Source organism: Taurulus bubalis (assembly GCF_910589615.1).
Source record: "Taurulus bubalis genome assembly, chromosome: 6".
NCBI classification, from domain to species: Eukaryota; Metazoa; Chordata; class Actinopteri; order Perciformes; family Cottidae; genus Taurulus; species Taurulus bubalis.
Genome location: NC_136594.1, coordinates 20,805,160 through 20,821,651, shown reverse-complemented (window position 1 = coordinate 20,821,651; position 16,492 = coordinate 20,805,160). Strand labels below are relative to the sequence as shown.

General features: G+C 40.8%; 2 protein-coding genes across 2 annotated transcripts in view; one reads left to right on the top strand and one right to left on the bottom strand.

Annotated features, from left to right (window-relative positions):
* Nucleotides 1–599: 599 nt before the first annotated feature.
* psmd12 (proteasome 26S subunit, non-ATPase 12) lies at nucleotides 600–6,424 on the bottom strand. The gene is made up of 11 exons (XM_079219846.1): nucleotides 6,228–6,424; nucleotides 5,794–5,853; nucleotides 5,268–5,396; nucleotides 4,807–4,914; nucleotides 4,290–4,394; nucleotides 3,911–4,060; nucleotides 3,680–3,814; nucleotides 3,024–3,136; nucleotides 2,571–2,745; nucleotides 1,313–1,390; nucleotides 600–1,026 (listed from the first exon to the last, which is right to left on the bottom strand). Exons 1-11 carry the CDS (start codon nucleotides 6,333–6,335, stop codon nucleotides 817–819), a joined length of 1,371 nt encoding a protein of 456 aa, XP_079075972.1. The 5' UTR covers nucleotides 6,336–6,424; the 3' UTR covers nucleotides 600–816.
* Nucleotides 6,425–11,977: 5,553 nt separating this feature from the next.
* LOC306738017 (cytoplasmic phosphatidylinositol transfer protein 1-like) overlaps nucleotides 11,978–16,492 on the top strand; it is a gene marked incomplete at its 5' end in the record, with an annotated part of 62,263 nt that continues 57,748 nt past the window's right edge. The window contains one exon of the mRNA XM_079219847.1: nucleotides 11,978–12,025. Coding sequence (XP_079075973.1) covers nucleotides 11,978–12,025 — 48 coding nt within the window. The remainder of the gene's footprint in view (nucleotides 12,026–16,492) is intronic.

Here is a 16,492-nt window from a genome sequence, read left to right as displayed (position 1 = left end):
TATTATCCAATTAACTGGCGTAGAAATAGAGGGGGCTGATATGTTTCCGACACCATGGCTGACCTACAAGCCATCACACCAAAACAAGACAATATGCAATTTGAAATTGTAGAATATCTTAGCTGCAGATATTCTTGCAGTGAACCGTATTAGATTACAACTTGCAAACATCTTGATTCACCATTTCAAGTGTCTCAGTGTCTCAATTTTCAGTTGAACAAAACTAAAAGGGGAGTTTTTGCTAAGTCTCGTTAAATGTGACTAAACTATCTCACATACCGATATAGAAACCTGTCGTTTCACATTACTGTATTTCCGCTTTTACTTTAATAATCCTTCATACAGAAAACACATGAATGATGTGATGCAGTAATGCTCATAAACTGAACATTTGTCCCATTAGATTGTACGCCGGATAGGTTCAATACAACTGTTAACCATATGTGAGGAAGTTATGGTTTAGATTGCTACAGATACATTTTAAAGAGTTTTCAGCCTTGTTTTCATACAGCAATGAATATGAAACTACTGTTTAATAGCCATTAAATAGCAATGGGAAGCACATTCAAGATCCAGTCACTGACAAGGATGCAAAGAAGGGAGGTGCTCATGTGTTTATTGTCAAGGTTTTACTGGAAAGTAAAAAATGAACATAGTTGAGGTGCTGCAGATTTATTTCCAATGATATGACATTGGATTAACGCTGCAGTCACAGTCCGCTTATGTACTGTTTATTCAAAAACATTCCCACAGGAGGAAAAAAAACTAACAAACAAATATGAACCGAAACAGAAAATAACGCACTAGGTTATCGTTTCACTGCAGGTTGTGGATCATCTCCTCCTTGGCAATGAGATGCGTGGTCTTGGTGACCAGAGACATGAGGGAGTTGAGTTTGTGCGACCAGTCGTTGAGCAGGTCGTTGGGGTCTTTAGGCCTCTGAAAGTTGATGATGCCGGCCAGCCTGTCGACCTTGGCATAAATGGTCTTGTTGACAACTAGGCTGGAGAGGAACTCTTCGGATTCCTGTTGAAATATTTGAGCAAACAGAGTTAGACTTTCTTTAATACAAACATCCAAACCCTGGAATGTTTCTCATCTTTACTTAATTACTGCTCCATAACATGTCGTACTATAGCCCCCTTCACACATGATATGTAAAGTAAAACATGTAGAATAGATATTTTACTCTAAACTGCTTGACAACGTACTCTATAGCTACCTCTAAAAATGTTTTTCAGTGAGGCCAAATCCTGATTATCAAACCAAATTGGCTGAATTAGAGACGGCTAATTAGTCAAACTTGGCTTACGTCAATAGAGAGGTCAAGGAGTCCGGCCATCCTCTTCATTGTGATTCTGGTGTAATATTTGGCCATTATTCTGATGTTCTGAGGAAAAAAAAAAAGGAAGAATTCATTAATATACACATCTGCAGCAGAATATAATATGATCATTATATCAGGTTAGAACAGAGGTGCATTCAGATCTCAGCAGCACTTAGTTACAGCTGAAATCCAACCGTCCATTACTAATCCAATTTGAGTGCACTTTAATATTGCACACAACAGTCTGTCAGTTTAGCCAATGAATCTGCACAGAGCTTCACTATCAAAATCATAATTTTACTATTTGGCTTGCATTGCACTTCTACGGCTCTCTGGTAATTTTACTCCATTCAATCCAATTTGATGCACATCTAGTTAGAAGAATCAATTTTAGTTTTTTTTTTAAAAACATACATTTATCACGAGTCATAATTTAACTCAAAGCGGGGAAAGTGTCAATAAGTAAATAAGTTGTAATCCGTGTTGTTTGTTAATTCATCGTTAATCAGACTTACATTTCCTTAATGGATGATAAAAGTGGTGGAATCACATTCTACATGTAGCCCACTTTTCTCTTCAAAGAAACGACTGACAACACAAACCTAACCTAAGATTTTCCCGGTTAACAAACTATCGAACCAGGAGTTAGATTCTGACAGTAACTCAGAGTTTCCACTAACCCTGCTTTCTAAACCAGTGCCCAGCCAAACTCAGTGACGGCGGAGGGCTGTCTACACACATTATAATGTCAGGGGGAAGCAGCAGAAAGTGAACGCAGAGTGAAAGTGCCGACAGACAATTTATTTCCGACGTCTGCTGTCCCTGACGATCAACTAACTTCCGGACTGAGACGCATCTTCAGAAGTCTGATTGGAATCGCATTACAAACCACCTCCGATTGTGGTTTGGATCCAAATTGCAAAAATATCTTTTCATGCGTTTTTTGTTGTCAAATCAAGCTGGATAGGGATTTGGGATGGGAGTCTGAACAAGGCCTGATTCACATCGTCAACACTTTTCTTTGCCCGGCCAAATAAAAAATAAAAACTTCCCTTTTTGTGTGTGCTAATAATATGCTTCTTCATTATTAATCATTTGTTTGAATGTGCTAGCCTAGTTTGGGATACTTCTTTGAATAGACGTTTCCTTGCTACCCAGCATCAACAAATTCCCATCAAACCCATCTGACTATGTACGCTACAGCTGCAACTGTGAGGAGCCTACACTTGACTGTGGGACTTACATGCTCCACCACTCTGTTCTTCAGGTCCTTCCACCTATTCTCCCCTTCTTCTTCTGAAGAGAAGACGTCTGTGGCAGGACTGTCCGTTGAGCCCTCTCTCAGCTCCTTCCCATAATCCTCCACCAGGGCACCCCAGCGCATCAGCTCCATAGTGGTGAACTGTTTCAGAAGATCCCTAGGAAGGACAGGAGAAACGTCATGAACATTCGTGCATTCACAAAGGTTGTCTCGCTACATGCATATACATGTGTCGGGAAATCCATCTGTTGGCCACATCTGCAGACATGGAGTGGCTGGTATTGTGTACAATTGGTTATTGGTTAAGTAGTAGCTGACATGCTGTAACTGCATACACGGAGGACGAAGTCACTGGGACCCACATTACATTAAGTCTGCGGGCCGCTTGTTTTCAGGGTGAAGACGACAGGCAGAGGAGCACAACGTTTGTCTTACTTGTACTTCGGAATTTCTTCCAGTTTCTTGTCCTCGCTGATTCGGTGCACCAGGTCCGACTGCTCGTTGTCGTAAGGTGAAAGAATCACGTACAGCACCACACTCTTCAGGGCCTGAAATACAAATGCATTCATGGCTTTTTCAGAGCACCCCAATGGCAACAAGCAAGGTAACGTTTTGAAACAGATATAGTGTCGTTTTTAATTGTTATTATTGCAAACTATACCGAGATTGTCAATGTTCATAAAAAAAAAAAAAAAAAAGAGCACAAATCAAAAGAATATTCATAACCTTGGTATACGCTCAAAGTAATGTTGAAAGATCACATTATGAGCATAGTTAGTGCAAAGGTCTAGATTTCAGAACCAATATCAATAACTCATTAAGTCTAAGACAGGGTTTGTACAGGAATCTGTCGTATTTCCAAATATATTATTCTGCAACGTGGTACTGTGCTCCAGCAATAAGGCAGGAAAACGGTAAGAAAAAAAAACGTACAGCACAATCCCTATTGTTACTGCATTCAATTTCATTGTAAGCATTTATCAAAAAAGGGAATATCAGCAGTTAACTGGAAACGCACCAGTACAAGGGAACAATAAATCACTCTTTCGTTGACGACAGAAAGAGTGATTTACATGACAAAGCCCATATACCTGTTGCCACTTGCTGCTGTCCTCCAAGATGCAGGGGGTGTCATAGATGGCCCGGTAGTGTTTGCAGATAGACAGGTATGAGCCCTCGTGCTGGTCTACATGAATCATCAGGTTGTAGTACTTCAGCTTGGCCTCCTGAGTTGTTTATTCGGCAAAATGGTAAAGTTAGTGTTCCGGGACAACACATTACATCATGTTGTTAGCGTTCAATTCCTGGCTTCCTTCTCTTACCTGATTGCCCTCCTCTTGGAAAAATTTGGTGTTTATCTTCTTGCTGATGATCTGGGTGCGAACGTAATCCTTGACTGCAATGCAAAGCCTCATCTGCTCCAAGATGAACTCTACCTTCTCCTTTTTCTCCATGGAGCCATATGTCTCCACCTGAGACCAAAACATAAATACATTAAGGACTTTCCAAACAGCAGGCCAAAAAAAACTTCCCTTTCGCTTAGTTTGTGTATTTTTTTCCTCTTTAGAAATGTGATGACAAAGATATCCCATATGAACAAATGATTTCAAACCTCTTAAAGTGCAGATGTGCTCCCATTTGCCTCCACTACTACTGGACAAAGTTGTATACATCCTAGAATAAAGGCCACCTGTCTCTTACCTGCAGCTCTTGAAGAATGGCAGCTGCCTCTTTGACCTCTCCGCTCTGCTCCTTGATGTTGGCCAAGGTCTTCGTCAGCCTGGCACGCTCAATCTCTACATAGATCTATGAGGAGGACATGTTTAGTGTATTAGAGAGGAGGACATGGCTTATGTCTTGAGTGGAAGAGTCATGCCGTACCACAACCTACACTTTATATACCAGAGCACATATGCATCTGCTACTCAGAAGAAGAGAATTTTCCATGTAAATCAGAACCTCAAATTGCATAAAACCTTATTAAATGCCATTGTTTTATCCCTCTGAAGAGCGCCTCAGATAAACAAACAAGCTGAACCTTTAGGCTAATACATCTGATAGTACACACGTCTCTAGGTGCCTCAGTCAAGAGTTAACCTGGGACTTTTAAGCTCCCCCACATCTGGCACCTAGTGGCGTGCAGTACTTCATTTGACAACTGCTTAAATATATACAACGTTTCGTTTGTCTCCAGTATGCAGCACATATATACACAGACCTTGCCAGCAGTCACGGTGCGAAGAGTGTCGATGAGTCTCAGCTTGATGGGCTGATCCGTCACAGCATCCACATACTTGTAGCATTCTTGCACCATCTTGGCAACAGCCTGTTAAGAAAGAGAGCAAAACAAAAATAGATTTAGTTGTCATTAAAGCTTGACAAAGAACGGCTGCAAGGTGTGCGTACTTTCCAAAAAAAAGTTTATTTTCCATTTAAAAAAAAGGCAGTATTTCAAAACAGGAATACAAGTCTTCAAAATATACTATGGTGTCAATATTGCAGAATACACAAGGTGTGCTTGATATCTTTACTACAAACAACAGTGTTCGTTAGGGGTCAATTTAACTAGTAAGGCGTGCTAGATCACAAACATTTATTTTCATACTTTTGGACTAATAAGAATATGTTTGGAGACAACTGGTAGATAAGAGCCATCGAGGGGGGAAAGAAGTATCTGACCTGTTTCAGCTGACTCCTCCTTTTGGTGAGCAACATGATGTTTTCATTCAGTGCATCCCAGTCCTTTGCTTCATAACACATCTGGACCACAGCCACAAGGATTCTGGAAGTGGACACCATGTCTGAGGCCTGAAGTAGGGGTGGAAGGCACATAAGTCAAACAAGACATGTTTCCTGAATAAACAATAACCTTGTGTTTCTCTAACTTAAGACCATTTACACATCTTAGACCAGTTAAGCAGAAACCAGTTTACAGTATGTCCGGAAATGGACATTTCTTATTAATATATAATCACAACAAAATAAAGTTGTCGGATTCCATTTTCCTCTGAAAATGACGGAGGTTTAGCAAATCATTGTGTTTGGGCGACAGCTGAGAAATAATGACAGCAGAGAAATAATGCTAACTCATATCAGGAATCGAATGAATTCATGACATTCACATTTGGGGCTCAATCTCCCAAATGTTGGGTTCACTACAACGGAAGGGAAGTAAGCGAAATCCGTTGGACTGTGTACAACTTACCGTTCTGGTTTGCTTCTCCAATGACAACAAGCTCTCAATAGCCTCTTGCAGCTTGCCCTCCTGCAACAGAAAAAAACACATACACTTGGCGTTAGTAACACTTGTTACTAAAGATAAATGTGAATGTACGTTTGTGGACTAACACTGATTTAAAGGCACTTTGCCTAGCTAACAAGTTAGCTTAGGATGTTGCCAATGACTTGACCGCTTAGGCTACGAGCATGCTAGCGAGCCTATCAAACACATAGCGATAAAGGGTTATCTAAAATGTGTGAAAGTTAAGTGTTTTTTTTTTAATGGATTCATTTACGCTCAATATTTTGGTTATAGGCGTGTTTCCGGACAGTGCTAAACAACGTCGATGTTAGCTTAGATGCTAACGCACTGATACTGATGCACCATGACTCAGCCGGCGCTGGCATCTTCAGACTTACTTTAGCCATTTTTTCGCCGTCCGGGATACGTTGGTCTACAGTTGAACTGTAGTCAACCTCCATCTTCATAATTTTCCCATCAGATCTTTCGGCCCGATCGTCAGACATCTTTGTGCTGTTCAGGTTAGGGTAATGTACGGTGTTTCTCTTTTCTTGTGAAATTAGCCTAGCAGTGCACTATTATGCTTGTCAGAGGAACGAAAAGGTGGGCGACCAATCAGAGGAGAGTACCAAACTGCTGTCCGAGGCGCCTGAAGGACCCAGTCAGGACCCCCGAATATTTTAGGCAGGCGATATAAATGCCAACTTTCTGCCGAGACCGAGGGCTTCTTTGCTCGACGCTGTTCTTATTAAAATACTTGTGTACTTATATATTATATGTAGTTGCACAAACAAAATCACGGAAAAATACAGGATTAGTGTTGTTCCTTGATAGCTGTAAATATGTATGAATCGTAAATAGAATACTTGAATACATAAATACACTATAAGTAAATCATATTCAGAACTAAATAGTAATAATAATATAGAAACAATATAGGTTCATTTTTGGTAGCCTCTTCAATTGAACCAAAATGTCTTTCAATCATTGTCTATTACTTTATCATATTACTAAATCTGATTGTATAGTTATGACGTTCTATTATCGACATCATGAATGCTTATTATGACACATATTTGTATAATGACGGATTGATAACACGGTGGATTTTAAATGTGTTTGAACAAGGTGATTTACATTTTTAGACATCTAGTTTATTGTTTTCGCTAAGTTGTCACAACTGCATTTAATAACGAGTGGCTCCTCTCCCTAAGGAGCTACTAAAGCCTTCTATTCAGGAAATCATTTTAATTTGGAGCAGGTGCTATTTTAAAATAAGGCTTGTTTGAATTCAGTGCCCAACTAAAGTAGTCTATATTTAGCATGGAAATAACTAGGGGTACCCTTTTATTGCTCAAGAGGGACACACAATTCTTTTTTACATAATTGTTCGGTCTGCAAGCGTAAAAAGTGACATAAAAATACAAAAGGAGTCCCAAAAAAGATTCTGTGCTCTGACCCAAGGAGCTGTGGTAGGCCTGCGGGAGTTCATTTTCTTTGGAGGGACTGTCCTGAATGACTGTTTCCTGCCTGTATAACAACAACAACAACAACAACAACAACAACAACAACAACAACAACAACAACAACAACAAGACAAACACAACCATTAAGGGATACTGTCACTTTGAGACTTTCATATTTCAACTTTATCTTCTTGGTGGCGGAGGTGATTATGATGAAATCCTTGTCAATGGGTGTATGCTTTTTGTCAAATTGAGCTGAGAGCTTTGAGTTCATGCCTATGACTCCATTGGAATCACAAATCCAAACGTCAGAGTCTTGTTGCCAATAATGATACTGATGATGATGAAGGAGAAGGAGGATGACAATATTAAAAAAATAAAATGAGGAAGATAATAACACAAACACTTTTTGAAAGTGTAACACCTTTCTAATCAAATGGTCAGGGGGAATGAAGAACTTTATGAATGGGCATGATCATGTGAATGGACAGGGAGTCCAATGACAACAGTCCACCAGTAGGTGTCTCTTTAGTGACTGTGCTGTGCATTCCTGTCCACACACGCAGTTCACTGTTTTCAAAGGCTCCATTGCTACCTTCAGTGATTTGGGTCAGTGATTTCCCTGCGCGTGGCAGAGAGAGCCCTTAAGACCTGAGCCAAAATCAGTTTGATCCCAGTGCAGGCTCAGCATAGACTGCGCGAGTCCAACAAACTGCACACGACTCGGATCCACTGTGAGGGAGAGGGAACAAGAACTCTGATTGCAGAGGCACGGAAATAATCTGTGTGCTTTGAGCAAATGTTTCTGACTGACAAAAAAAACTCCAGGAAGAGCTCAGCTGAAGGAGACTGATTGATTGATTGATTGATCATGATCATCAGTATTATCCTCAATATCACCGATGAATACAGGCGGTCGACTATCATTCCCGACACCTACCCCTGGTTTAAAACCTGTTGAAAACTGTGGAACCCATATGGGGTTTATGGCAGATATTGCTATAAAAACTGTATAATTCACTTCTTCAATTACTCATAAGCAGTAACATATAGACTGATATTTACACATCTGAACACACAACTCACATTATGCTCTTTTATTATAACAAAAAAATATTCAAATAGCCCTATGGTTGCAGATATATGCCTTTTTTACTTTGGGTATGCAATTTTCGAGCAGAGGCCTAAAAATAGGTGGGTTTTCAAAAGGTTAAATGCTGTGCACTTCTGCAAAATTTGAACATTTGGCTATTTGAGAGCTTTGAGATTTGTTTGGTATAATTGACGCAACACAGCCGCTCAGATGACATCAGGCACTAAGCCCCTTTCTAATCAATGCAGACCTTATTTAAATAGTTAGGTTATTAGGTCAAGGCTAGCTGGTTCCGATATACCACATGGCCCTCAAGCTTCAGGGTTTTATGTAAATATAAACACAGACTGTCTGAAATGAAATACAGGCTTGACATTTTCAAAAGAGACGTTCCTTGTGTTGTGCATCAGATTAAACCCTCGTGCCTTGAGCTATCCCAGGACACGGGAGGAACATCCTATTGATCGAAAAAACAAGTCTATAAAACAGATTGACAGTTTTATGGTCTCTCACTAAAGATGTGCAAGGACCTCTCAGCTCTTTGGGGGTTTTCCCTCTTTGTCCCTTTCTTAAAAATAGTTTACGCGCTATTTTTAAGAATAGTTCAGCCTTTTGAAAGGCCACACAAACGTCACTGAACTCATGTAGTGTGCATACAGAAAGCCTTTACTGGACAATAAAGTATGAAACTATGTGCATTGTACGCTAACTATAACTGATATGATGAGATAACTCAATACATGTTTATTGCACCAAACATTATAGCAACTAGATAGTTGTTTGGCTCTTTCGTGACATTATTTCTCATATCTTCCTGAGATCTATAATGTACGTGCTATGCTGTGGCGATGGGGTTTCAGTTCGATGACTAATTTCATTTATACTGCCCATTTAATGTGCTGCTACACATTGTCGGACCATTTAGAAGAACACAAATGAGGAAACCTCAATATAAGACTGATGAGCAGTTAATGAGATGAATTAATCAGGGCTTTTAAAACAGTTTGCCTGAGGAAATTTGTTAAATTATTATTGCAAATGATCTATTTATTCAAATTTGACAGTCACTCAGTCTTGTGATTTACCATTCGTATGACAAACATAAACTAGTCAAATTTGGAGAAATTTCTGTCGCCTCTGTCTATTTAATTACTCTGTAAACTATGTCTGCACGTAAATATATCCCAGAGTCTCAGTACAATCTGTTGGTGACCCTGCTTTGAGGAGCTGCTCACACATCAGTTTGGGGATTAAGTGGAGAGTTTACATTCAAATGGCGTTTCGGAGGGCTTGCCACCCTGCATGAATATACTTCTTTGGGAAACGCTGAATGCGTGCTGACAGCGCAAAGTGCTGTTTGTCAGCATCTTCAATGCAGAATTATGAGCGTGAATTTTGCTGAGTATAGACCCAAACAAATCACAGGTGCCAATGAAGGCAGCAATGCACCCCCCTTCATTAAAATGGACTGTTTAATGTGTTTTTTCTCTACTTTTGTCAAGAGTAAGTGTGACAAATTATTTTCATTTTCATCACAGACACAGGCTACTCTCACTTTTCACTCAGCCGTCCTCTTAAGTACGCATTTGACCCAACAGGCGAGTATTTAAAGTGCATAGGCAAAACATTTCAGCAGATGCCATCTTCATTTTTCACCTTGAGGTGAACGACTGAAAGTATACTGATAATACAATATTCATAGACACTGTCTGTAGCTATAATAGAAGGCTTTGTGGGGCGTTTAACAGCCGTGTACTGGATTCCTCTTTCTTGATTTTGTTTCAGGGCCTTTTTTTATATGGATAGATTGAGGTCAGGTGACTGATTAAAAACATTTCACACTTTGACCATGAAACAACAACAACAAAGCTTTTTTTTGTATGTATGGGATGCCGCATGCTCCTGAAACGGTGGGAGGGCAACAGGCCTCCCACGTGTGAACGCCCTCCTGCACTGCCCGCACTTTACATTGGTATTGTGACATGTCCGTAGCCTTGACAAGACCGAAGTGTGTGCACAGGCTATACGTGAGACGGAAAGAAAGGGTGAGACAGATGTGGGTGGGAGTGCGCAGCAGTGAGCTGATGTTTCCTGCGCTGCGGTTAAGCCGAAAGTCGTATTTCAGCGGGCCGAGCCGAGGGAGAAAACAGGGGGGTTTCTGTTGAACCGCGTACATTTTCCGATGCCTCTGCAAGCTGCTGTAAGTAATAGAAGAAGAGACTCAAGGACTTGTTTCGTCCTCATCACTTTGCAGGCAGCAACCTTGGTGTGTGTGAGTGTGTGGAGCAGCGCGCGGACACGGAACTCCTCTTTGAAAAACACATATTTTCTTAATCAGTTAATTTGACATTTATTCGCAGCGGTACGTTCCAGAAAAGAAAAGAAAAACTGTGTGTAGCTACTTGGCAGAAGGCAATGTCACATCCGGTCAAACATTTTTCAAAATACTCGTCATTCGTTCTTGGAGAAAGACTGAAAATGTCAGTCAATAATAAGCCTACAGTGGATGGATGGATGAATAGATAGATAGATAGATAGATAGATAGATAGATAGATAGATAGATAGATAGATAGATAGATAGATAGATAGAGTGAGTGAGTTAATGTGTACATTATTTTACATAATTCAAACCAATCAGCAAATATAACTCCACAATACATCTAATGGGATGCAAATCTATGTATGCTTGGTTATTTTATCATGCATCCGAGAAGATGCCTTTTAGAAATTGACGTGAAACCCATTGAGCTACTCAATTACCCTTCAGCAAATACATAAATTATAATTCACCATCTACAAAAAAAGTAATGAGGAACAATGACAATTCATACAAACTCAAGGACACATCAATGGCTGTATTGACCTACTGCCCAACTACCCCACCTGCCCCACGCATAGCCTGCCTTCAAATTACAAGATTACGTGCTGGAATAATACTCTACAATTTTTAGTTTGTTGTAATTTGATTCAGAGACAACTTCATTACTGAACATCCTACATTGTGTGCGCATAATAGAAACCCCAATAACACAATTACCATAAAACAACTGAAAAGCAGCCTAGCTTTTGGGGGCCGCTGTATCTGAGGCCATATAGGCAGGTGCCAGCTTCAGTTGATAATCCAGCATTGGATACAGGCTATTATAATTTGGTGAAATAATAATGTGAACATGTTGTATTTGTATGACTGTTGAGTGTTACATTAGTCTGCAGTGTATGTATTTATTCAGTTCGACCGTGACACGTTTCCCACTCTTATTTTGAAGCCCGACACCCTACAGGTTCCGGTCGTGTCCGGCTGTGCTCGCTCAGCTTGACTCCTCAGCGTGACACGAGAGGGGACGATCCTTAAAGCGAGCTCATTACTGCCCTAATCGCTCCAAGTCGGCGACACAGTGTCCGCAGGTCCCAATGAGAGAACTCAGCCTCAACTCGGGCTGCCTTTCCTAACCCGGGCTCGACCTTCCTCCACATGCGCTGACACGTCTCCAGACATCACACACATCCCGTCGGCTGGCGGAGGGATCGTTTACTCGGCTGGTTTTGACACATTGTGAGTGCACACGAGAGACGCGCGCACGGCGGAAGATGTTGCTGAAGGAGTACAGGATATGCATGCCTCTCACCGTGGAGGAGGTGAGTTGTTTTTAGTTCGTAGTTCTCTGTTTCTCCTCCTGCTCATTCTGTTGTCACTTGTTTCGTGCCATTTGTTCCCGCGGCTGAGGTTCTCTATTGTTCGGAGACGCCTGACTGCGTAAGCCGTATTGGGTTCGCTGTCCCGGGCATGTGGCAGGAGGTTGGGGGAGGAATGCGTTTAATACACTTCAGATGCATTTGAATTACTTTATCTTTTATAGTCTGAACTATTCTCTCATGGTGTTGTCAATACGGAGACTACCGCTTCTCTGTGGACCCTTTGAAAACCATTCCGCGAGGCTGAAATGACTACTTTTTGTATCGGTTTGACCACACTTTAAGAAAAACGAAACTTAATCATCTTAATAATCTGAAACCTTCCTCCAAAAAAATAATAAACAAGCAGTCTGTCTACACGTAACTCTCGCGTGTCACTTTTCATGAAACGCATCCCATCGTAGTGTGGGATTGTTTGCCCGATCAATCGTCTGCACGTCACTGATCGGCAGCGTAGACGATGGATGGATAAGATAAGATAAGATAGATGGATAAGATAAGATAGATGGATAGATACTTTATTCATCCCCAAGGGGAAATTTGTTTGTGGCAACGCAAGTAAAGTTACATAGACTACACACAAATATTTAGCTATCAAAAATACTCAATATAAATATACAACAAAACAGAAGAGTGTATTACATTTAACAATAAAAATGCAAAGTATATGAAGTGTATAGAAGTATTGTGACTAACTAAACGACAAAAGTTGTGCTAGGGGCGTTGATGTTGATTCAATTGACGGAGGATCTGGCCAGAAGTCACTTATTATAAAGTGTGTGTAAACAATGTTATACCAACTATTACTGTTTTTCTTTCGAACACACAATTAATTGTGTCGCTTTCAATCCACGCTGCCTGTTGGTTGCGCGCACGATGCAGAGCGGTGGTCTGTGTGTGTGGACCTGTGTTTTGTCCGTGATGGATAACAGAAAAGGGGGCCATTGTTTGCATTCAGCCCATTTGTCTATTTGGTCTCACGACAGTCTAAAATTAGAAGGTGAAGATGATTGCTCTTTTGTTCAGGCATGCATGCATGCTACATAACACGACCTCATCTTTGTTCGTCTTCTTTTTCAATTATCACCCATGTCATTGTGTTCTTACTCCTCTCCAAGGCATGTGTTGTGGTGATTGCGTTGGGGTTGTTGTTGGGGTTGTTGGGTTTTCTTGCAGACGACGGCTGGTAGTCAGGTGGAATAATGGTGTGGCTGCAGCGCATCGTCTCCACTGACATCTTCTCAATTCAGATGCTCAGATGAAGGCAAACAAAAGGACTCTTTTCCACATCTTTTCACACTTCACACACCAAATGTGTGCTTGTTGTTCAAAGGACCGTTAAAGGCATTCTAGGAATTGAGAACGAGGAATGAGACGCATCCCTGCGTTGTGTTGTAGGCTGACTGAGTGGCTGCGCATTTGCATGGAACTCTTGCCAAGTGCATGTTCAAAGAAGAGCAATAACTTTGTTTCCCCCCCTCCAGGCTCTGGGCCGGCTAGGCTGCCGGTGTTACAAGCGGTGAAAAAAAGGCGCGACACTCCACTGACTCATGCAGAAACCCGACTGCGGTCAAGCGACATGTACTGCTCGTCTATTGGTGGTCTTACGTTACGGGGGCTTGGATAGGCCCAAACAAGAGCAAGACCTATATTTATTTAAGCAATAATTTGATGATACATTTTTATGATGTACATTATATGAAATCCAATCGTAATAAAATCTGAAGTTCCACTACTGTACTGTTTTTCATTCAAAAAGAGGTGCTTGAAAAAGTCAGATAATAATCTTTGATCTGTAATAAAAGCATTTCCTTCATTGGTTTGCAAATATTTATTTTCAGGATGACCCTGACTATCCATCTCAAATTGTATGTGCTTTTACTGTACCGTTTGAGAAAATTAAAGGTTAAGTCGGCTCAAATGGCATTCATATTCATAAATTCCTCATATTTAAACCTTAATTACAGGAAGTCCTTAAGAGGTTCTAGTAAACGCTCCCTGGACTCTTGTTCATGATGACCCTGACTATGTCCGTGTCAGATTTCATGTGATTTTACGATAACCTCTTAAAGAACGGTTTATTTAACAGTTCAAATGTATGAGGACATGAGAATATTGACTTTCCTCTTAACTTTCTCACACATTTAATCAATCAAGGATTTTGTGACATAATATTCTTCATTTCCTACTCTCAATGTATGTACACATTTCCAGAAAATTCCCTTCTCTAAATAATAGCCTTACAGACAATTGTTGATCATTATTACGTAATCCCTTCCAGTGTGGATCTGTATGTGATCAGGAACGCAATTGAACGTCATAGTCAAACACACACTACACTTTTCTCTGCACTATGTGATGAGTCATGGCCGATTTATACAAAATAAAAACGGTGTCCGGGAAAATCTTGATCCCTAACATCTGCAAAAACCTCCTGACTTTGTATTGGATCATGCAGTTCAAATATGAGGAAATTCTGAAAATGAATGCCATTTGATCCGCCTTTTAACTTTCTCTAACTGAAAAGTCATTAACAGTAAAACTACTGTAAAACATTACTGTAGTGTAACTTTCATATTTGATTATAATTGGATTTCATATAATGTGCAACATACTTTACAAAAAAGTTAAATTATTGTCTATCTTAGTGCTCTTTAGGCTATCCAAGCACCCGTACCTCATAGATGAGTAGAATAGCATTCAATTTCCAGCGCCGGCTGGCTTCACTGTGTGTGTGTGTGTGTGTGTGTGTGTGTGTGTGTGTGTGAGAGAGTGAGAGAGTGAGAGATGTGGGCTGTTTGCATTCACACATGCATTTTTCCATTCTGTAAATCAACCTTGAGCCTTCGCTTTGCGTTTATTTAAGCCCAGAGGAGCAGCGGGAGCTTTCCCGTCACATCCGTTGAACTTGTGAACAGATGGTTGTCAGGAGAAGCCTGAGTCGTGTAATTAAAGGCTCGATCTGTAATTAGAACAGAACAAAAGAGGTATCTGACCACCAAAATGTAAACACAGCATTCCGCTGTCATGCCAAAAGAGACATGCCTGTTAATAGATTAACTTCTTTCTTTCTTCACCATTTACTGTATGTATGCAACTTCCTGTTACTATAAATGACTACAGAGACACTTCCTACGCAATGCAGTTCAAACCTTAAGCGTGATATGTCCGTCCAATTTATGATGAAGCTAAAGAACTAGTTCAAGTTGCTTATTGTTCTGTTAACAGCTGGTGTGAATTTGTTTGACTGGTTATTAAGTTAAGGGATCATAAGTATACTCCTTTGAAATACAATATGATTAGACGTGAGGTAAATACGGTACATCTGTGGTACATGTACTCATATTGTAACGTGTAGAAAGGGAATGGATGCATTAGTGTAACATGGACATTGTTACTGCTCAGTCAGACTTCGCACTTGGCTTCCGTTTGGAGCCCTTTTTGGATCAATCCCAGGAAGCAGGCCGTCATTGTGTGTTGACAGGGGGGAAACGCAGAGGAGCTGGTGGTTACTTCTATTTCTTCTTCTTCTTCTTCTTCTTCTTAATATTGCCGCACACATTTGAGTGAGTTTCATCTCTTAACTGCTAAAAGTTGTCTCAAAGTGTCCTGTCCGTCCAAGGGGAGAGAAAGAAGGAAAGGATGGATGGTTGGCGAGTAAGGATAAACTACTTGGTGCCGAGGGCTTCAGGGGACGAGGAGAGAAGGATGGCAGAGAGGACGAGGACAGAAGGGGGAGGAGTGGGGCTAATGCGGGAAGTTCTGGGAGATGTGTTTTCTTTGAAATTCCCCATGGGTGTGTGTGTGTGCGTGTGTGTGTGTGTGTGTGTGTGTGCGCGCGCGCTTAGGTTTGGAGTCATAGGGACTTGCAAGGTCACGTCTCTCTGTGTATTGTCTCTGGGAAGAGGTTGCCGCCCGCTGCTTGGCTGTGCTGCGTCATCAGCTTTACTACTGCAGATGTTGGACCGGCTATCCATGCAGTGTTTATACAACTTCAACAAACGGCATACACACTGAGGAAATCATTTAGCAATACCGACTCTCTGTCCTCTGAGTCATGTCCTGCTTGTCTGGGGGTGTGCAGGTCTGTCACTGCTGCCTTTTTCCCTCCAATTTATTCTTCTATACTTTCAACGAAAAATGTATCTAGTTTAAAGACTGGAATCGGGGTAAAACAAATCCAACTATCAACCCCTTTGAAGCTCTCTAATCTAACCAAAAAACTAAGCTGTTTTCCTCTGTTGTAGGTCTTTATGCTAAGCTAAGCTAACTGGCTGCTGGTTGTAGCTTCACATATAATGGACACATATGTGTGTGGTATTGATTTTGTCACCAAGTTTTACACATGTGAAACTTAGGAAATTCTGGTCTCCCCTTTTAGACATCACAGTGAAAACCAAGGTAATTCCA